The 23,506-nt window shown below is 37.4% G+C and overlaps 2 protein-coding genes across 2 annotated transcripts in view; one reads left to right on the top strand and one right to left on the bottom strand.

Annotated features, from left to right (window-relative positions):
- The window catches only part of LOC129770993 (putative alpha-L-fucosidase), a 442,537-nt gene that overhangs the window by 414,164 nt on the left and 4,867 nt on the right, over window positions 1–23,506 (bottom strand). The window lies entirely within an intron of this gene.
- Window positions 2,543–23,506, top strand: part of LOC129770994 (uncharacterized) — a 38,739-nt gene continuing 17,775 nt past the window's right edge. The window contains exon 1 of the mRNA XM_055774222.1: window positions 2,543–3,580. Within this exon, the coding sequence (XP_055630197.1) occupies window positions 2,611–3,580 (970 nt within the window). The 5' untranslated portion in view covers window positions 2,543–2,610. The remainder of the gene's footprint in view (window positions 3,581–23,506) is intronic.

The following is a 23,506-nucleotide window of genomic DNA, read 5'->3' as shown; positions in this document are numbered from 1 at the left end:
AACGACTTGTCCGGTATGATTCCAAGGTCCTCTCTGAGGAACTTGTGCCAAACTTTTTGACATTCTAGATTCCTTGAACCTTTACAAGAAACGAAAGGCAAAGCGACGAATCTCTGCGAGGTGTTGAACATTTCTGAATGTATTACTCGGTTTGAATTTTTGCAAGCGCGACTCATAAATTAGCTTTTCATTGATTCAAAAATGTACAAGAAGCAGTGGTTCAAAAAAAGTATTCTTCCGTACATTAAAGCTCACAAATGACCTGTAAAGTTTGCCCTGATTTGGCAAGATGCCACTACAGCGGAGATGTACTACAGTAGTATCGAGACCAGGGCCCGACATCTTCGAAGAAAAAACATGTAAATCGACTCTCCTTTTCAGTCGCTTCGCTTCAACTTCGACTTCGGCTATACAAACATACAGTCGAAGCGAAGCGACTGAAAAGGAGAGTCGATTTTCATGTTTTTTCTTCGAAGATGTCGAGTCCTTATCGAGATAACGATGCTTCCGTTACTATCTGCTCTGCGATGGTCCATTTCATTTTTCACCGTCAAAAGAACTGCTCGGCACATTGAAATGATCAGGAACTTTCGTTTTCATGAGTTTGTGGATGGGTGAGTACATTTATATGTAAGAATACGTATTTTTTTCTTTATTAGAGAGATTTTGAGCCAAAGGCTGATTCATCTCTATTAGAATGCGTATGTATACGTGAGAGTATCATCACGCCTTGCAATTCTCGTACGAATAAAATCATGAAAACGAAAGAGTGCGCATAGCATTTTGAACTTCAGGTACAATATGCATTGAAGTGATCCTTTATCTGCTCCAAACTTTGATCGTTCGGCTAAAAAAACAGCTGAACGTATCAATATGAAACGTTCACAGGGGTTATGGCAATATTCTAGACCAGGGATTCTCAAACTATTGTGGGCAAGAGACCCCTTTTCAAGAATGAATCGCTACCATCGATCACTGTAGTCAAATTAAAAAATACTTGCCAATTCAAAGTCTTTGCAGTTGTTTAAGTAAGTCAACTTAACATCATTTCCTCATCAATAAATAGACATAAAATTCAGTAAACATCAATATAAATTACAACAATAATACTTTCTACTAAAATATTAGCCATTCTTATAACAAGTCGATTCACGTAACACAACTTAGTATCTTGGTATCTTGAAAGTTTCTAATGAGAACTTGTGTTAATTAATAGGGGTCATTTTTTAGACCTTGTCAACCGCCAAAATCAGTGTTCCTTTATGTCGACCCCTGGGAAACCGACATCGAATTTTTCTGCTAACTGAATGTAGTGCAACATTTGCAAAATTACAAATGATTTTCTTAAACCCTACTTTTGGTACTTTTTTAAAATTGATGCAAAAAAATTAAATGATTTATTTTTCGTCAATGTAACAAATTAAACTTGTATATAATTTATTTGAGATTTCAAAACTACCTTTCGGTTCGCGGTGCGTTGATTTTTTATACAATTATTAATTATCAAAGGTGAAGTGGTAATTTTTCATTCAAACAAAAATATCTCTGAATGGAAAGGTCATACACGAACGTCATAAGAACCAAATGAAAGCTGGTTGATAAGGTTAATTGAATTGGCTATTAAACTGGTTAGCAAACAATTTTGTTAATTCACAAAATATCTGTACAAACAGAAATAAATAGATTTTTTGTTTCTTCTCGATATTTCTGTCCACTACATCTAAACACACCAAGACCATGTTCGTGAAATATACCAAAAGCTGAAGGTTTAAGCTTTAAAATTATTTATATACCATTATCTAAATAGAATGTTTCGAAAGCTTGTTTCTGACTTTCAAACGTAGTGAAAAAAAATCTACATGATGAGGTACGATTTCAAGTTTGGGTCACTGTATTTCCTCATCAATTTTATTTCATAATCATAGTTCCGAGCTAGATTAATCAATCACTATATTCGCCCTTATTCATGAGAATCAATTTGAGTATCTAGAGTAAACGAAGTAAAAATATTGCAAAAACAAAATCACCCTCTGAAAGTAGTCGCCAATTAACCCATCACAGAAGTCAAATCTTATCCGGAAGCCCATAATTATATTTGGTTCACATTCATAAATTCTCTTGCTATCTAAGACGATTCAATCGAATCAATACAGTACGTAACAAACAGGTTTAACCAAATTTACCTCTGCAATGTTCGCATTTCTGATTTACAACTGAAAGGAGGCGATGCTAACGGAAAGCCATATATAATTATTATTCATATATTATAAACCTGCTGATCACACATTCTCGAATCTGCATGTAGTGTTAAATAAGTTCAGCTGGAATTACATACATCCCAAAAACAAGCGCTGTGCCAACGGCTCCATTCGCCCCGCATGTGGTGAAATGTTTTTCAATTCAATTTAACTCGTCTCAAGAACGCTCCACATAATCCTTTTTTATCACACACCATAGCCGCTGAGAACACCCGTAGAAAACAAATTTCAACCTTATCACTGTCTGCGTCTTCGTTGATCCACTAGAACGCGAATCCGGCGCAGAGGAACTTTCAGTCACGGAACGGCACTGGAAGATATTGGATGTACGCCACACAGTTAGTGCCAAAAAATGGAAGACAAATTGATCGTTATTTTACTGTTCGTTACAAGTGTTACAAATGTTCTCAGTGATACCTGCCCCGTGTTCCTGACGTTGTCATCGCTCTCAAAGCACATAGAGGACGCCTCAGTGGTTATCAATTGGGGTCCAGAATGTGAAACGCCCCCGGCCTGGATAGGATTCTACCGGGAAAATCCAGCGCTGTCCAACACTCCGCCGTTGGTGAAAATTCTAGTGGAGGGACAGAAATCCGGGGAGATTGTCACGGAGCAAAAATTTGGTAAACTTCAGTTGCCTGGAGGATGGAGTCACGACGAGGTCCTGCGAGTCCTCCCGAAGCGTCGATCCAATCCACTGTGTTTCGATTTCTACGTGGTTAGCTACGATGGCGATGACGAACTGCAGACCTTCGAGTGCCTTAAAATTCAACCGAACTGGATGTTTTCGGAACAAAACATCGGAAGTGTTCCACTAAAGGATCTATTCCTCCCCGGAACCCACTGTTCGGCCTGTTACCAAACCAAAGCGAATGTTAACAATGTGTTCCTGAAACGAGTCGGCTTCCGCCAGGATTTGGACATCTGGAGTCAGCTGATTTTCGGTATTCGCTATCTAGACTTTTCCGTGGGATTCTTCCCATCACACAACGGAACCCGTAACTTTTGGGTCATGAACGAAAGCTACCGGGTGGGAGGGATCGGTCCCATCCTGGATGACATACGGCGCTTCGTCGTGCTGACCGAAGAAACTGTCATCCTCGATTTCCGCCGGTTTCCGCTCGGTTTTCACAACCATCCGGAGCAGCACGGGGAATTTCTACAGGTGCTGGATCAGCGGCTGGGTGATCTTGTCTTTCGGCGGGCACATTTTGGAGATGACGGAGTGGAAGAAACGAATTCGTACCATCTCACAATCGAGCAGATGCGACGCGAAGGAAAATACATTCTCGTGACGTACAATCATGCGGCCAGTCTGAACGGTGAGTGAGCGCTGTGCATTCGACACATTCTAGAAGCTAATCAAGATCACAGTCATTATCTAATTTGTGGCGAGACTCATAATGCATATGTGGGGTTCTTTCATTCTGACGGGACTGAAACGATTTCCACCACAATGTTTAACAAATTCAATCCCATTCTTTTGGTTGAACGCGTTTGACTTTGGTTTATCAAAATGGACTTAAATTTATTTTGATTGTGAATTGCTTATTACCTTTTGGTTAGGCATTATGGGGTTTACCGGCTATTACCGAAGGCTAATGAACTGTAAACTTCAATCTGATTAAATATTTGTTTTGTTTTGGTTTGTCGGATTCCGATAGGTTCGTTAGTATCACTGCTTAGTGAACATTTGTAGTGACCTCGATATACCAATATAACTCATACCTCGATAGGAAGAAACTTGTATGTTATGTCAAAGCAAGAAAAAATATTTTTGAAAGTATCCGAAATTATTCATGATTGATCAAGCAAACAACAAAAACTAACTTTCAGTCACCTAGCCGTTTCATTCCGCTTTTCTATCAGATACGTTTAAACTTTTCTATCAGATGTATTTGAACATTAGTAATTTGAAAAAGGGAAGTATATCAACTATGATCTACAGCTAAACCGGTTTTTATGCGTAATGAAATGATAGGAGTAACTGAAAAAAATCGTTTAAAACTTGACAAATAGCTTTGAAATATAGGACCATATTATTCAAGTCGATAAAAAATTTGCTCGTTAGCTCTGTTTTGCCATTATAAGGGTGATTTTTAAGCATTTGATTTTTAATTTACCGGGAAAAACACAGGAAAATTGTTGAAAAAATATAAAATTTATTATTGGTAGTTAAAAATCAAACTTTGTCATTTATTTTTCGATTATTATTGAGTGTACAGCAGGGGATAATATTGATCGAGTTAAAAATGTATTTGATATCAATCTTGGAGAAGGGTTTAGAACTTTTATTCCAAAGCCAATAAAACCGACATTGAAAATTATTGGGATGAGTGATCGATATTCCTCTGATGTTTTCATTGACAACTTGAAGAGTCAAAATGAAAACATTTCGATTAATGATGTCAAGTTCGTTGCTGAATATCAAAATCCACGCTTGAAATATAACAAATACAACACGATAATTGAAGTTGACCATGATACTTACAGAAACCTGATGACTGCTAGTAAAGTAAGCATCGGATGGGATAAATGTAACGTGGTTGAGGCCTTTAATGTGTTGCGCTGTTTCAAATGTGGAGAATTCGGGCATAAGAGTGCAGATTGCGAGAAAGAGAACAAATATGTTCAAGATGTAATGAAAAAGCCACAGTAGGGTTGTGTTCGAGATACGACCGCATAGTTGACGTAGGATTCCGTTAGGCTATCTCTTTGATAATGATTTGGTGGCCTCCTGAAAAGGGCCGTTATGTATGGTTGTTGGGTATTGGTTATTCACTCCATCAGTGTTTACCGAGTGATGATGATAGAAGGAAGGTAAACAGTCGTTGGATGGTGCGTATCAGATAAAAGATACCGAAGTGGAACGAGATATGATGAAAACCGCCCTCTGTGATCCTGGACGAGATGCCTCTTGTGATATGTATGGATGAAATAAAGAAAAAAAACTCACCAATGTAATATACTATAATTACCAATACCGAACACGATTATCAATTTTTCTCATCAGTAAAAACTTGTTACTTTAATATAGAGAAAATGTATTTGAAATGGAAAAGGATTTTTTATAATTTTTACTTTCTGAGTGTTTATTCAACCCAATGCGAATTTTAATTGGACTAACAACACCTTATACTATAAGTAGAGCAATCACTTTTTCCAATGTTTCTTAACTTTTCCAATTTTTCTCGCCGTATAAACTTTCCTTGGGTGAAAATGAACACAACAAAACAGACAGCTTAAACCAAACGACTCGTTCTCGAGCGGGAACACACCTTGGTGTGCTTATTTATGAAAATTGAAAAAAATTCTTTTCATACATCAAGTCAATTTTTAAACAACTGCAACCATATACAATTTTACTGTTACACTTGTGCTAATTTTTTTACAATACAGATCGGTCATTGATATGAAAGCAACTAACATTTAAGTTCCAAATTTGAATTTTATTTGCTAGAATTAATCATATCACTCACCTAACTTGCAATATAAAAATGCCTCCGACTTTCATATACTTGCAATGTCGATTTCCCCCAGGCAGCTTGGTTTTGATGTCTCTGTTAGGGACCCGCCGCATGTGTCGTCAATTTCGACCAATCAGAAGTGGGTATTTCCGTTAGGAAAGGGGTTGAGATTTTCCAATTGTTCAATAGTTAGTTTCATGACATATATTATTTTGTTCAATATAAAAAATAATTATGTCAATCGAGTGTCGAAATCGATTGAAGCAAAAATTTCATCAATCCATCATGAAATGACTGAGCAATAAGCGATTGCAATTGGACAATCCTCACGATGTGCTCGATTTTCGATTTTCAATTTGTACCCCAATATGTTCCCGAAAGACGTAATCCTACGTCAAAACATAAAACATCTGAGTGCTCATCAAATGAATTGAAATGCACAAATTGTACCAAGTTCAATAGGGAACGGAAGCTGAATTTGGATATAAATCATCCAGCTTATAGCACACAGTGTCCTGTCTATCGGAGACTGTTGGAAAAATAGTAACATTTTCCAAACTAAATAGCAATTTAGAAGAAAAATATATGTGAGAAGAAGTTAGCAATAATTTATCTGAATATTGCTGGGCTTCCTACAAACTACGCAGAAATGCGATATCTTGTAGAAAACATGCGTCCTCAGATAGTTTTTGTTTCTGAAACTCACATAATTGATGAAGAATCATATGATCAATACAATATTCCTGGTTATAAAGTTGCTTTTTGCTTGTCACACTCCATGTATTCTGGAGGTGTTGCAATTTATGCAAAAGAATCAATTAAATTTAACATTCGGTTACACGAAGCTGTTGGAAATAATTGGTTCTTGACTATTTCAGTTGAAAGAGGCATGCAGATGGGAAATTATGGAATTTTATATCATTCCCCCAATTCTAGTGACCAGCGTTTCCTAGAAATTTTAGAAAACTGGTGGGAAAGCTTTGTTGATTGCGGTAAATTAAATATAATTGCTGGTGACATTAACATTGACTGGCTTAATGTGCGAAATTCGAATCAATTGAAACAATTATCACATTACTTTAATTTAAAACAATTTGTTAACGAAGCTACTAGAATATCTAAATATAGTAGAACTCTAATAGATCAAGTGTATTCAAATTTTGCTACTGTATATTCTTTTACAGAGGCTAACTTCAAAGTGACTGATCATGAGACAATTTTTGTTTACATTGAGAATGGACAGGATGACCGTGATAGAAATAGAATAAAAAGTGAAAACTGTAATATTAGGCTGTCAAAAAAGTCCTGCGGTATTTTTTTTTTTTGAATTTTCATTTGTTCATAAAATTAGTTACAATCATCTGTTTTAAGTCAAATATGCGCCGTTTTGTTCGATGACTTGTTCCCAACGAGATGCCAACTTCATAATACCCCTGTTATAGAAGCTCGCTTCCTTATTGGCAAAAAACTCGGATAGCCAATTTTCACAGGCCTCTTTGTGGCTAACTTCTGACTACCTAGCTCGTTCGCCATGGACAAAAACAGGTGGTAGTCACTTGGTGCAAGGTCCGGACTATACGGCGGATGCAAAAGACCCTCCCATTCGAGCTCCCGGAGCTTCTGGCGCGTCACCAAAGAAGTGTGTGGCCTGGCGTTGTTCTGATGGAAGACAATGCAGCCTCTGTTTATCAAAGATGGTCTCTTCTTCATGAGTCCTACCTTCAAGCGATCCAGTTGTTGGCAGTACAGGTCCGAATTAAGCGTTTGGCCATAGGGAAGCAGCTCATAATAGATTATTCCTTGACAATCCCACCAAACACACAGCAGAACCTTCCTGGCCGTTAATGAGGGCTTGGCCACCGTCTGAGCCGCTTCAGCGGGCTTCGACCACGACCGTTTGCGCTTCACGTTGTCGTAAGTGACCCACTTTTCATCGCCAGTGACCATCCGCTTCAGAAACGGGTCGATTTTGTTGCGATTCAGCAGCGATTCACATGCGTCGATACGGTCAAAGATGTTTTTTTGCGTCAACGTGTGTGGCACCAATACATCGAGCTTCTTTGTGAATCCAAGCTTCTTCAAAAGGTTAATAACGGTTTGATGACTTATCCCCAGCTCTTGGCCGATGCTACGGCTGCTACTATGCCGGTCTTTCTCGGCTAATTCAGCGATTTTGTCGCAATTTTCGACGACAGGCCTTCCGGAGCGTGGCGCATCTTCGACGACCTCTACACCAGAACGAAAACGTTGAAACCATCGTTGTGCGGTGGAAATGGAAACTGTATCGGGTCCATAAACTGCACAAATTTTATTGGCAGCTTGAGATGCATTTTTGCCTTTGTCATAGTAGTACTGTAAAATATGTCGGATTTTCTCTTTATTTTGCTCCATATTTGCACTGTCAAGGACTGTATTATAGTGCGCAAAAATACCTTTCCAACAAGCTATAGTATGACTCGATACAATGAATACAACTAGAACTACGCGCTTACAACGACACCTCGCGGAAATACCGCAGGACTTTTTTGACAGCCTAATATATACTCCAAAGGAGCCATGTCTCAGCTTGTTTCGACAGACCTGGGTTTTGCAGCAATGACGGGACATCTGAACGATAAAGCAGCTGTTCTGACTGATATTCTGAGAGAGTGTACCAATAAATTAGTGGTTAAAAAATATATTGAATTAAAACATTCGAACAGCTGGTACTCTTTTGATCTGCTGCGTCTCAAACGCAAAAGAGATAAAAAGTACAGAAAGTTTATAAGGACTAATTTAGAAAATGATTGGAGTAGGTACACCTTCGCGCGAAATATATATTCACGGACCTTGAAAAAGACTAGAAGTGAATATATACAGAGGAGAATCGATGAACATCAAAGTAATAGCAAAGAACTATGGAAATTATTGAAAAAAATATTAAAATTCTAAAAATAGTGTACCGCGATCCATAGTTTTCGAAGGGTTCTGACCCTTCGCAGTCAGACCAAACTATTGCCGATAAATTCAACAGTTATTTCGACAATAGTGTTCTGCTGATCAACCAAAGTATTGACTTGGTCAGTGAACCTAATGAAATAACACAGCCGATTAATATCAATTGTAGACTAGATTGTTTTTCACCCATCACCTTTGCTGAGTTAAGAGATATTTGTTTTTCATTGCAAAAATCGGCTGGTATCGATAATGTCAACGCAAACGTGATACAAGATTGCTTTCATGTCATTGGACACGATCTACTAGACCTTATAAATGAATCTCTACGAACTGGGCACGTGCCAACGGTTTGGAAGGAATCCCTTGTGATTTCGATCCCCAAAGTTAATGGGACGGATAAAACCGAAGAGTACCGCCCTATTAACATGTTGCACATATTAGAAAAAAATGTTAGAACTTGTTGTGAAAGTCCAGCTGATGCATTTTGTAGATAACAACAATTGGCTGATACCGGAACAGTCGGGATATCGAGAGGGACACTCTTGTGAAACCGCTCTGAATCTGGTGTTAGCAAAATGGAAAGAGAATATCGAGGCGAAAGAGACTATATTTGCGGTATTTCTGGATCTTAAACGCGCCTTTGAAACAATTTCTAGGCACTTATTGTTACAAACATTGGAGCGCAATGGAATTGTAGGAATGTCGTGCAAACGGTTCGAAAGCTATTTGTGCAACAGAACTCAAAAGACTCGTTTTAATGATTCTTCTTCCGATCCCATCGACAACTCAAAAATATTGCCAAAAAGTACGGCGTTTTGTGTCGTTTGAAGAAATAGTTCACAATAAATAGTAAAATTAAGTTATATAAATAATTGATCTCATCACATAAAGACTTTTGCTCAAACACAAAGAAAAAGCACAAAGAAACACATTTTTTCAACCCGATGCCCAGGGAAATAAAACGAGCGGCAACAATGGCAGAGTTTAAGAGAATGTGTATTTCCCACGTTAAATCTGTTTTGTAAACAGGTTTTCGAAAAAAAATTAATTTATTTATGTTTACTACTTATTGAAATTAAAAAAAAATACTGGTACCTCAAACTGCCATGTTCGTACTGATGATGATGATGTTTTTTATTGTATTATAGATTAATAAAAAAAACAGGAAGTGGGTTATATATATGGTATAACCGCAAGGGTGACGTAGGACTATCGTTGATTTAGAGATCATTTGTTTGAAGTTGAATCTAAATCCTTTCTGAATGAATGAATAAATGAATATTTGGGAGACTTCGAAAACGAGAGCGTTACGTTGGAGGCACAAGGTTTTATGCATCCAATATAGGATACGAAAAACCTTGTTCTGAAGAATAATCTTCAGAAGCTAACCTGCTAACTGTACTTGATTGACAAATCACAAACCCAAATGTATTATATGGATATTTTATGGATAGACAACATTAAAATAAACTCTTTCACATGAATGTAATTTTAAATTCCCAGAGGAACTGGCAGATTATTTTCAGTAACGATTAGATATTTTCACATTTTCCTCGATACTGGAAGCCCACCAGTGGTTAATACTAACTCGATAACCACCTGTTAATAGTACTTGATTGAAAAATATTTGGTCACAGTGTTACATGGATAGAAAACATTCAAATAAACTCTTTCACATGAATGTATTTTTAAATTCCCAGAGGAACTGGCAGATCATTTTCCGGATCTTTCTCGATGCTGAATGGCATCCAAACGGAAAGAATTCCGCGCGTGTATGTGTGTGTGTGTGTGTAGCGGCTGCTTCGAGATCTTCCCAGGGAACCGTTTGTGGCATCACTCTCCTCCTGATAGATTCCCTTCTGGCCTAGGGTGCACAAACAGGCTCTTGGTGACACCGTTCATCCGCGCTTTCATGATAAATAAAGAGCTTCACCGCAACAGCGACAACATGCTCCAATCGCTGTTCAATTAGAACTGAGTGGATTTCTTTTTTTTTTTTTAAATTAAATTTTTTTGTTTATTATTTTTCTTTTGTTTGTTACAATGGTTTACAATTTTAATTGATTCAACTTTCATACATGAAGTTTTTCAGCTTTAGTTTTCTTCTTTCTTTGTTGGTTCAAATTCTTCCTATAGCGGGTTTATACATTTATGTCTTGGTAGCACATGTTCCGAAATATTTTAATTAACTAAACCTAATCCTTACAGCCTAAAAATTTGTTATTCTACACGGAAACAAAAAAAAATAAACAAAATTTGTTATTGTAAGTATAAACATCTTATAGTTTCCGATTCGGAAACCAAGGCTTTACTTCTGACTCTATCCGTGTGCATTGTGATTCTATTCAAGATAGTGTCAATACCCGCCATCCGATGAAGCTCAGTAGTTCGTGTGTGTCGTGGTTTGTTCAAAATCATCCTCAAAAATTTGTTTTGGACAATTTGGAGTTTTTTGATATTGCTCTTTGCGCAACCCTGCCATATAGGTGAGGCGTACTCTAACATCGGTGCAACTACCTGCTTATAGACCGCTAACTTGTTGGAAGGGGACGTCCTAGAGCGCCGCTTGATGATGGAGTACAAACTTTTGAGTAGTATCATACTCTTTAGGACCCTTTCATCTATGTGGGAGCGGAATGATAACTTGTTATCCAGGATGAGACCTAGGTAACGAACTTCGGATGACCATTCTATGTCCATATTCTGGACGCGGATTTTCGTCGCTGGGATTAGGCGCGGACTCTTACTGTGTGGGAAAACAACTGCCTGAGTTTTCGTTCCTTTTACTCATATCTTCCAAGTGGAGAGATAGTTGATGTAAGCATTGAGACCGTTCTGGAGTTTCGACACCAGCGCGCGGATTATTCTGCCCTCAAAAGAGATCGCAGAATCGTCAGCAAATAACGATAGCGTTCCTTCGCCCGGCAACGGCGGGATGTCAGAAGTATACAAATTGTATAATATAGGCCCCAAAATGCTCCCTTGGGGGACTCCTGCGGTAACATCATACGGCTGAGAAAGCGAGTGACCGATGCTGACCTTTGATGTTCTGTCTCTTAGATAGTTTGATGTTATTTTTACAAGGTAGACCGGGAAGTTGTATTGGTAAAGCTTATGGACCAACCCGTCGTGCCACACGTTGTCAAAGGCTTTCTCTATATCCAAGAAGGCCATCACTGTTGTCTTTGAAATCGTTTTGTTTCGCCTTACAATATTTGCTACACGTTGAAGTTGGTGGACTGTCGAATGGCCACGTCTGAATCCGAATTGAACGTTCATGAAGATGTTGTTGGACTCGGAGTGGTTGAGGAGCCTGGTATAAATGCACTTCTCGAAAAGCTTACTCAATGACGAGAGCAGACTTATTGGTTGGTAGCTAGACGGGATGGTTGGGTCCTTCCCTGGTTTTGGAATTGGTACCACCTTGGACTGCTTCCACGCTGTGGGGAAGTAGCTAGACTCGAGACAACGGTTGAATATTTTCACCAACAGGGTATGAGATTTGGGTCCAAAATTTTTCAAAACGATGTTGAAAATGCCATCGAATCCCGGAGCCTTCATATTACGAGAGAAGCGGATGATATTCTTCAACTCCTCGATTGTGATTTTATTGTTCTCAGGCAATTCATTCGGGGCTGCATTAATTTGCGACACGCTTTCAGTTACTTCTGCTTCCATCGGGCTAGCAATATTTTGCCCCAAGTTATGAGAAGCCATAAAATGACGAGAGATTGAATTGGCTTTTTCAACAGATGTAAGCTCAACACGGTCATCATGCCTTAAAGGTGGAATGGGTTTCGGCTTTGATTTTAGAACTTTTGTAAGTCGCCAGAAGGGCTTGGAATAGTTGGGCAAGGCCTTAATGTTTTTTTCAAATTCCCTGTTTCTGATCTTTTGAACACGAGCTAAAATGATTTTATTTAATTTTTTATAAAGGACCTTTCTAGAAATATTTTGCGTTCTTTGGAATTGCCTTCTAACACTATTCCTAAGCTGAATTATTCTTCTGGTTTCAACATCAAGCTGCAAAAACTTACGTGAAACTTGCGTTGTTGGAACGAATAGGTTCACCGCTTCTTGAACACCGGCTGGTGAGAAAAACGTTGGTGAGTCCGGATGGAGTACAACATAATGTCCGGCTTGAGCGTCATTGGCTAAAACGATTCCATTCCTGTTGTTTCTAACGTTCCCCCAGATTGAGTGGCGTGCATTGAGATCCCCAGCTACGATGAAATTACCTTTCCAGCGAGTCAGTTTTTGGATGTCGTTTTTCAGCTTAGTCGAACTGCCGTCAATTTCTTTACATTGCACTGGACAGTAAGCAGCGATTATGATGATCGGTCTGTTGGAAGAGGTTAGTTCGATGCCAACTGCCTCGATGATGCTCAAACGGAAGTCAGAGAGCAATTTGAACTGGAGACCCCGGCGGATGGCTATGGCGACACCACCTCTCCGAGCTTTGATGCGGTCGAACCTGACGAACGTGTGCTCCGGCAAGGAGAAATTAATGTTTGGCTTGAGGTGCGTTTATGTGATGAAGGCAACGTCGATTTCATGGTTTCGTAGAAATTCGATAAACTCTAGCTGTTTATTCGCCACTGAAGCGGCGTTGAAGTTAAGCAGTCTGAGCGAGAAGGCTACGGTGATGATAATAGAATCGCAGCATGACTGCGACTTGTTCGTTACTTGTCTTGCATACGCGAGTCTGTTTGTCGAGTAAATCGAGTAATATCGCCATATGTTCCATTGAATATAGTGTGTCCTCTGGGGTAACAGCAGCGACCTGTGCATATGTCCGGAAACCAGGCGTGGAATGGCTGCAATCTGTCCTATCAATTTCTGTTCTTCGTTGTTGCGGAAGAGGAAGAGGTAATAAATTCGGGATGGGTCTGCTTGATGCCAGTAGCCCTGGGAAGTTGTTTTCGTCAAATGCGATGTCATTTCGCATCGGTTTTGTTTTAGTACGCTGAGCCGCATTGTTCCGGAATTTGATGAACTGTTCACGCTTCGGACAGGATCGGCTTGTGGTTGAGTGTTCTCCATCGCAGTTGAGGCACTTGATCTTGATTTCGGTCTCAGAACAATCCGGGGTCTTATGATTTTTACCACACTTGGCACAGCGGCTCCTCATGTGACAGTGCTTGGTTCCATGACCAGGCATCAGGCAATTGCCACACATTGTGACGTCGCGGTGTACTGGTTTATAGCGTTGCCATACTACGGCGATATGGTGCAGAGTTCGGATTTTCTGTAGTTCTTTGAGTGTCGTTGATCCCTTGGTTAAGTGGATAAGATAAAGCTGATCACGGTACTTAATATTCGAGTTATGTCGTTTCATTTTAAAAATTTGTAAGGGTTGCAAATTTACGTGCTTCAAAGCTGCCTCCAGCTCTTTGATATCAATATCCATTAGACCTCGAAGGACGACTTTTAAGGGTTTCTCAGCAGCGATATCATGGGTAAAATACTCAATATTATATTCTTTCAGCTTATTGGCGACTGACTTGTAATCAACTGATGAGGTGGTGGTAATTTTCACTCCGTCCGAGCACAGACGAATTTCAGCTCGGAGACCAGCTGTGATTAAGTTATTAACCAGAGTGATGACTGTCCCTTGCTCGCCTTTTGTGTAGAAGGGTGGCATTTTCTCTTTCTTCCGCACTTCTTCTTCCGGGAGGAGCGAATACGGATTACTACTCAGCAGTTTTTTGTTTGACGATGAGTCAGCATCTGCGGAACCGCCGCGACGCTTATTGCCGGAGGATTGACCCTGATTTGCACCAGGTTTTCCCATTTCTGGGTTGGTTTGGTTTGCAGCAAACTGCAACGCGAACGAAGAGAATGAAAACACGAGAACTGATGCCAAATTATCCGCTTATCAAGTTGTTTTTGATGCAAAAACAACAGTAAATGATTCTGATATACTTCGTTGCACTTCTGACTGTTCATTCGTGTTGATGGTAAGCTATCTAAATCAGGCCTTTTTGAGAAAATTCCCCCATACCATCAAACTGCCGCCTGCAAAGTTACGAGTTGAAAAATTAGATGACACGTTCGGTAAATCCTTCAAATATGAAGAAATTCTATTCAAGTTAAATTTCTTTTCATCAGAGAAGTTCTCCTGCAATAGTGTAACCCATGGAATTAACTTACACATTAGTGCGAGTCCAGCTTTGAAAATTGGATTTTTATGGTTTGGGGAGAATTTTCTCAAAATGGCCTGGTTTAGATAGCTTACCATCAACACGAATGAACAGTCAGAAATGCAACGAAGTATATCAGAATCATTTACTGTTTTTGCTTCAAAAACAACTTGATAATCGGGTAATTTGGCATCAATTCACAAAATCCGGAAGGTTATGGCATGGTTTAATGAATATGGGCTTCAGATTCTGGGCTGGTCAGAGTGTTTACCAAATCAATACCCTGTTAGGAACTTATGAGGAGTGATCGGACGAATATTAGATGCAGCTTACAAGCAGAATGAGTGATTTGAAAAGCTTAAACGAGCAGTATCCTCTGCGTAAAACGAGATATATACTAAAACATGGCTCAGCTTGGTCGTAACCACCCCGAATGGGTTATTTGAACTGATTGAGAACTAAAGATGTCCTACGAATTAGAAACTTATCGTAATTCGTGTTAAATAGCGGTTAATTTTGTAAAGTAGTGAGAGTTTTTGACGTAGGATTACGTCTTTCGGGAACATATTGGGGTACAAAATGAAAATCGAAAATTGAGCACATCGTGAAAATTGTCCAATTTCAAACGCTTATTGCTCAGTCATTTCATGATAGATTGATGAAATTTTTGCGTCAATAGATTTTGGTATCCCATAACAATTTTTTATATAGAAGAAAATTATATATGACAATAAACTAACAATTGAACAATGAAAAATCTCAACCCTTATTCTAACGGAAATACCCACTTCTGATTGGTCGAAGTTGACGACACATGCGGCGGGTCCCTAGTAGAGACATCAAAACCAAGCTGCCTGGGGGAAATCGGCATTGCAAATACATGAAATTAGGGGGAGCTTTTGCTCCCACCGAAATGTGTTCCTTAACAGAGACATCGAAACCAAGCTGCCTGGGGGAAATCGGGATTACAAATATATGCAAGTCGAGGACATTTTTATTTTTATATTTATATTTTTATATTTTTATGATTGATACTATTAATTCCAGCAAATAAAATTTAAATTTGGAACTTTAATGTTGGTTGCTTCGTGAAATTTCATATCAATGACCGATCGTGTATTGTGAAAAATTTAGCACAAGTGTAAGTGTAAAATTGTATGTGGTAGACGTTGTGTTAAAAATGACTTGATATATGGAACGATTTATTTCAATTTTCATAAATAAAAACCAAGGTTTCCGCTCGAGAACCGGTCGTTTGGTTTAAGCTGTCTGTATTGTTGTGTTCATTTTCACCCAAGTAAGTTTTATACGGCGAAAAAAATTGGCAAAGTGAAGAAATATTAGAAAAAGTGATTTCCCATATGGTCTACATATAATATTGGTTGTTGATAGTCCAATTAAAATTCGCATTGGGTTGAATAAACGCCCAGAAAGTAAAAATTATAAAACAAAATTACCTTTCCCATTTCAAATGTATTTTTTCTATATTTAAGTAACATGTTTTTACTGATGAGGAAAATTGATAATTGTGTTCGGTATTGGTAATTATCTTATATTACATTGGTGAGTTTTTTTTATTTCACCCATACATAACACAGGAGGCATCTCGTCTGTGATAGAGGGCGGTTTTGATCATATCTCGTTCCACTTCGGTATCTTTTTTCTGATACCTTTCATCCAACGACTGTTTACCTTCTGTGTCCTTCTGTCAACACCACTCGTTAAACACTGGTGGAGTGAACAAACAATACCCAAAAACCAACCAAACGGCCCTTTTCAGGGCACCCAATTCATTATCAAACAGTTTAACGATGTAATTCTTCAAACATATCCATAATCAACAGATAGCCTAACGGAATCCTACGCCAACTATGCGGTCGTGTCTCAGACACAACCCTCCTGTGACTTTTCCATTCGGTTCTATAGTTATGAAACACTGGAATTTTAGTTTTTTTTTAATCTTTCGCGTCTGAATACAACAATAAAGCTCAAATAACCAGTCTTATAAGTCAAGATAGATATTGTATTCTACACTATATACTTCAATTCAACCGACTTCTTACACACCTCTGGAAACTCAGAAAAAATGAGTGGTTCTATAGTTGTGAAACGCAGTGTATTATTATATTTTTTCTTGAAAGCTGAGGAGTTATATAACATATCCAAAAACAAGAGATGTGTTTTTTTTATCGTTTTTGATTTATTATTTTTCAAAGTTAACATGATTTAGTCTTCGTTCGATGTTCCTATGCGACTAGACGAGATCTATGCAAAAAGAATTCCATTTTTTCGCAAATTGAATATTTTTTCCAATGAAGACTAGATCATTGAATTAAATTTAATATGTCGATTATCCAAATCTGTTAGGTAGTTCAAAAGTTATGAATTTTTGAGCGAATACGGATTACTACTCAGCAGTTTTTTGTTTGACGATGAGTCAGCATCTGCGGAACCGCCGCGACGCTTATTGCCGGAGGATTGACCCTGATTTGCACCAGGTTTTCCCATTTCTGGGTTGGTTTGGTTTGCAGCAAACTGCAACGCGAACGAAGAGAATGAAAACACGAGAACTGATGCCAAATTATCCGCTTATCAAGTTGTTTTTGATGCAAAAACAACAGTAAATGATTCTGATATACTTCGTTGCACTTCTGACTGTTCATTCGTGTTGATGGTAAGCTATCTAAATCAGGCCTTTTTGAGAAAATTCCCCCATACCATCAAACTGCCGCCTGCAAAGTTACGAGTTGAAAAATTAGATGACACGTTCGGTAAATCCTTCAAATATGAAGAAATTCTATTCAAGTTAAATTTCTTTTCATCAGAGAAGTTCTCCTGCAATAGTGTAACCCATGGAATTAACTTACACATTAGTGCGAGTCCAGCTTTGAAAATTGGATTTTTATGGTTTGGGGAGAATTTTCTCAAAATGGCCTGGTTTAGATAGCTTACCATCAACACGAATGAACAGTCAGAAATGCAACGAAGTATATCAGAATCATTTACTGTTTTTGCTTCAAAAACAACTTGATAATCGGGTAATTTGGCATCAATTCACAAAATCCGGAAGGTTATGGCATGGTTTAATGAATATGGGCTTCAGATTCTGGGCTGGTCAGAGTGTTTACCAAATCAATACCCTGTTAGGAACTTATGAGGAGTGATCGGACGAATATTAGATGCAGCTTACAAGCAGAATGAGTGATTTGAAAAGCTTAAACGAGCAGTATCCTCTGCGTAAAACGAGATATATACTAAAACATGGCTCAGCTTGGTCGTAACCACCCCGAATGGGTTATTTGAACTGATTGAGAACTAAAGATGTCCTACGAATTAGAAACTTATCGTAATTCGTGTTAAATAGCGGTTAATTTTGTAAAGTAGTGAGAGTTTTTGACGTAGGATTACGTCTTTCGGGAACATATTGGGGTACAAAATGAAAATCGAAAATTGAGCACATCGTGAAAATTGTCCAATTTCAAACGCTTATTGCTCAGTCATTTCATGATAGATTGATGAAATTTTTGCGTCAATAGATTTTGGTATCCCATAACAATTTTTTATATAGAAGAAAATTATATATGACAATAAACTAACAATTGAACAATGAAAAATCTCAACCCTTATTCTAACGGAAATACCCACTTCTGATTGGTCGAAGTTGACGACACATGCGGCGGGTCCCTAGTAGAGACATCAAAACCAAGCTGCCTGGGGGAAATCGGCATTGCAAATACATGAAAGACTAGATCATTGAATTAAATTTAATATGTCGATTATCCAAATCTGTTAGGTAGTTCAAAAGTTATGAATTTTTGTAAAACGTCATTTTTGGAAAAAAGGGAAACATGAGTTTTAAACCAACGATTAACTTTGAAAAATTATAATTCAAAAACAAAAAACAACACATTTCTGATTTTAGGATATGTTATATAAAAATGTAATATATTAATCGAGTTCGCCCTGTTACTTCAGGACCCCTTCAGGACTTGTTATTGCGGTTTTAGTTGAACACCTGGCTAAGAAAATCAATTTTACTCTCGTTTGTTTGCACCTGCGACCTGCGTTTTGCAAGGAAAGAGCATGCAAACATTTGTTAACAAATGTTCTTTTTATACTGTTGCATCAGAATTGAATTGTCCTTGTACCTTAATTTGTGAACTATCGTTGCATTTGCCGGAAAATAGTGTTCAAACATTTTCTTTCGGTATTATATTCATGCGTCTAAACTTGATTCAAGTTACGAACACTACTTTAACGTTAATTTTAAGAAAGATTTTTTCAGAAAAGTTTTTTTTTAAATTTATAGTAAATTCGTAACGAGATTCTTACCGAACGAACATATAAACAGCAATTAAAATACAAAAATCGAAAAAATCCACGCTAATGCAAACATTTTATCACTGGTTTTATTTCGATTTTATCACTTTTTTTGTAAATTTTTAATATTATAAATTATAGGCAATATCTATACCTGTGAATTAATTTTAAAATGGAGCCTACAAACCAAAGAATGTTAGGGTTTTTATTATGGAATTATTCATAACATGAAAGTTCAGTAAATTCTCATTTAAAAATGATGTGTTCGGGCCGAAACTCGATTCAAATTCCGAACTCTACTTCAATACTAATTTTAATAAATATTTCTGCATAAAATATCATTTTTTTCATCCGTTTAATATAGATTCTTACTTTTCTAGCACTTTACATAAAACAGCAAACAAAATAGTTTGAAAAAACTACAAAAACTGAAAAAATAATGGTGCTTGTCTTTTACGGAATTTACTAACGCATTTACTAACATTTTATCATTGGTTTTGACTGTCACTTTTTTTTGCAAATGCTTAATATTATAAATTATAGGCTGTATGAAAATGAAATGTGAAAATGTAGCCTATAACCCAAAGAATGTCAAGGCTCTTATTATTCAACTATTTATAACATTAAAGTTCAGCAAATTTACATTTAAAATGAAGTGTTCGGAATTTGAATCATGCAAAGAAACTTGATTCAAATTCCGAACACTACTTCAATGCTAAGTTTGATAAATATTCCTGTATAAAATATAATTTTTTCATCCAATTATTGTATATTCTCACCTTTTCTAGCACTTAACATGAAAAAAAGCAAACAAAGAAATTGAAAGAACTACAAAAACTAAAAAATTAACGATGCTTGTTTTTTTACGCAATTTGCTAACGCAAGCATTTTATCTTTGGTTTTGACTGTCACTTTTTTGCAAATGTGTAATATTTTAAATTATAGGCTAAATCAATACCTGTAAATGATGTTAAAAGGTAGCTTATACCTCAAAGAATGTCAGGGCTTTCACTATTGAATTATTTGAAACATTAAAGTGTATTAAATTTACATTTAAAAATGAAGAGACTGATCGGAATATGATTCCATTTAACAGCAGTTTGCACTGAGCTGCGCGAGTAGAAATATTTCTTATCGGTTGATGCATATATCCCTGCGGAATATCAAGAAATTGCGAAGCTTAAACTGCAGTAGTTTCTCTCCCCTCTCTCATTGCCCGTAGAACGAACGCTCCATCTGATTCATGTCTCACATATATGTCAACGTTCTTCTAGAACAAATTACTGATGAAGAAAATCGTCGAAAGCTATTAACGCTTTTCGTTTTTTTTGGTTCCGTCCTCACTTTACGATCGAACTGCGCTCCCAACTCGTACCGGACACTTTTTTTCACTCAGACATCGATCACAAACTAGAAACACCTTCGCTCCTATATTCCGCTTGAGAAGGAATCAAACCCCAGAACATGCAATAGTTCTGAGATTTGAAAGCATACTTCCGTGGAAGACACGTTGTATCTAAATAAATGCAGTAGGGGAAAAGCGGTTAAAATGAACACCCTAAGGAATATGCCCATTTACTGCGTCCACATACTGCTACAATTTCCGTTCTTCGATGAATATTATAGCTTAACTAACTGTTGTTCAAGATATCTTTATTATAAAAAATAAAAATAGTACATTTTTCATTAAAAGAAAATAAGATGTAAAATCGAGCATTTTTTTATCGTGCGATTAAACTAATCACATGGTGGTGGTAAAATGAACAATTACACATATCATGCTAAATGGGATAGATTTATGCGTTGTTCCTTATCTAAACTTGTTTAAATAATTATTAAAATAGTAGGTACATGTATGAATCAAGCTAAGCTTATTCACCTAGAGTAGTAATTAGAATTTACTCATACGTGTGAAAAAGTAGTGAGAAACACATAACGCTTCATATATTGAGGTTTGGTTTTGGTCGAGGTGGCATATTTTTTGAGGGTCAAAGCCACAAAAGGAACTTCTTGAAAAACAACATTTGATGAGGTAGTTCAGCTTTGGAAAACATGACATTGTTAGTCGTTATCCAGTGGTGGCTCATTTTGCCCCAAACAACAAAGTAATTTTGACTGCGAATTAATCACTGAAACCAAACAAAATATCTGTTTACCTTTCATTGAATATGTGAACAGTTGTTCAAACTGATGATTTTATTTGATTAATTTAAATTTCACGGGAAATTCGCCCAAATTACATCAAAATGGCTACCGTGAGACAAATTTCTGTTTTATTTATTATTTTTTACATTTGACAGTTTCATGCATAACAGGGTGTCTTGTTCTAAGAATAGGATAATGAAGAAGTATCAATTTGTTTATAGTTAAATTATCGAAGGTTGAGCACTGGTTCATCTTACCAATCCTGTTCATTTTAACCTCATTTCCCCTATATGTTCATACTCCAAAATTCTGTATACTCTCCCATATTCGCAAAGGGACGAAAAGTTCCCGTATACTGCAGGCACTTTCATTGTCGTAGCTTCCACCTTCTTCGAGGGTGTGTAGTGAATGTGAACGAAACCCCACAGCTTTTTTGCAATATCTTCCATTCTTGTATCGAGCTGTGTGTACATGTGTGTGAAATCAATATAAGGCATGAATTATGCCCGCTCTTTGTTTTGTTCTTGCTAGCTCGCTCGAAACTGTGGTTTCATTTCATTTCATTCCATAGTTGATTCCAAACTTCTCTAGCCCTGAGAAGGGCCCTTGTGGAAAGAATCCCTACTCCATACTCCTCCTTCACCTGTCTCAAGAAAGACAATCCATTCCCGCTCGATGTTCGTTGGCAAAGATGTCGCTGCGATGACCTCCAAACGAGAAGTGGTGTGGTTTCAAATCGCGGATGGCTTATTCATACCAAATAAGTTTAGAGCGGACAGAAACGATCGTTTTTGACTGTACAGGAAGGTAAGCACACAAATCGACAGAAAAAATGTATGCGAAAATGGTAATGCTTCCAGTTTTCATTAATGTAAACCGTTGAGGATTGGGGAATTGTAATGTATAGAATATCAAACAAATCTTAGAGAATTTCCGATTCGAATGGTATACAAATCATCAGAATTCGTTCGCTGTGAAAATAGTTATCAACGTTAACTTTATTTCATAAAAACATTACCGGTTTCTGATTTGGCACCCTTCCTGAAATACGTAGTTCTACGTCAAAAAATTACTGTCATAATTTTTGGAACTGTTTGATTTACTTGTTGCATCCCAGTTTGGTTTGATTTGCATCCCTAATAGTTTGATTTGAGAAACACTCCAGAAACCCTCCAAAATATACAATTTGCAACACATGTCGCGGACCGCAAAAAGAAGTAAATAAAGAAGGGTAATGTCCAGGACACGACCGCATTGTTAACATACAACTACGAAATTACACCCCGAAATTTATTAATAAAAATCTTTGATACAAATATTTGATACCAATAACAAGAGCCAATAAATGAATACTTTCACTGAGTCAGGAGGGCGAATGTTTCGCGAAGCAATTTCAGTAGATTGTCAAATTAATTCTAAGCACTAACATGTACTGTTGATTCTCGCTGTCTAGAACACTTAAACTGAAATACTGCCATAGAAATCATGTGCACAAAACAACAATAGTGAATCAAACAACTCATGATCAGAATTGAGGCCATCGCAATGCGTTAATTACATGGTTTAGATATGTATATCCGATACAAATGGTGTGCAAGCATGATATTTACAATATTTGTAAGTGTTATAATCCAGAAAAGGTCTGAATACGTGCCAAATAATCATCTGGTGATTGATTAAAAGTTACCTCTAATAAAGTGTAACTTTTAACACAAATAGAAAGTGGATTTTATAATCCTTTAAAACGTGTGAATCCGTAAAAAAAATACTACAAAACTACTGTAAATCATGAAAAAAAAATATTTTTATGTTTTGAAACATTAGAATACCAGATTTGACACAGGTGCGCTAAATTAGAGCATTCAAAAAAGTGGCAAACCATGATCATATTTTCGACTGGACAAACCAAAATCATTTACCTTATACGGTAAAACAATTCTAAAATCAAAAATGTTGCAACTTCGACTGTTTACCTATAAAAAGACTTCGTTCTCTTTCTCGTGCCTTCAACAACTAGGTTTCCCTGAGCCAACGGGATGCTGCAAAAAGGTTCAACTGTTCTCATCAGTACATCTGCAAAACATTTAAAACAGTCAGAATAAATTTCCGATAGAAGTCAAGAGCCCCGGAATACACTGAGAAACCGTTTTCGACGCCTAACTCCCAATACCGCTGATCGATAAAATAAATACCCCGGGAAATATATTTTGACGACAAAAGTTACTTCCCTTTTTTG

Source organism: Toxorhynchites rutilus, chromosome 2 (genome assembly GCF_029784135.1).
Source record: "Toxorhynchites rutilus septentrionalis strain SRP chromosome 2, ASM2978413v1, whole genome shotgun sequence".
NCBI lineage: Eukaryota > Metazoa > Arthropoda > Insecta > Diptera > Culicidae > Toxorhynchites > Toxorhynchites rutilus.
Note: the sequence above shows the minus strand (reverse complement) of the source record. Positions and strands in the feature narration are given on the sequence as shown.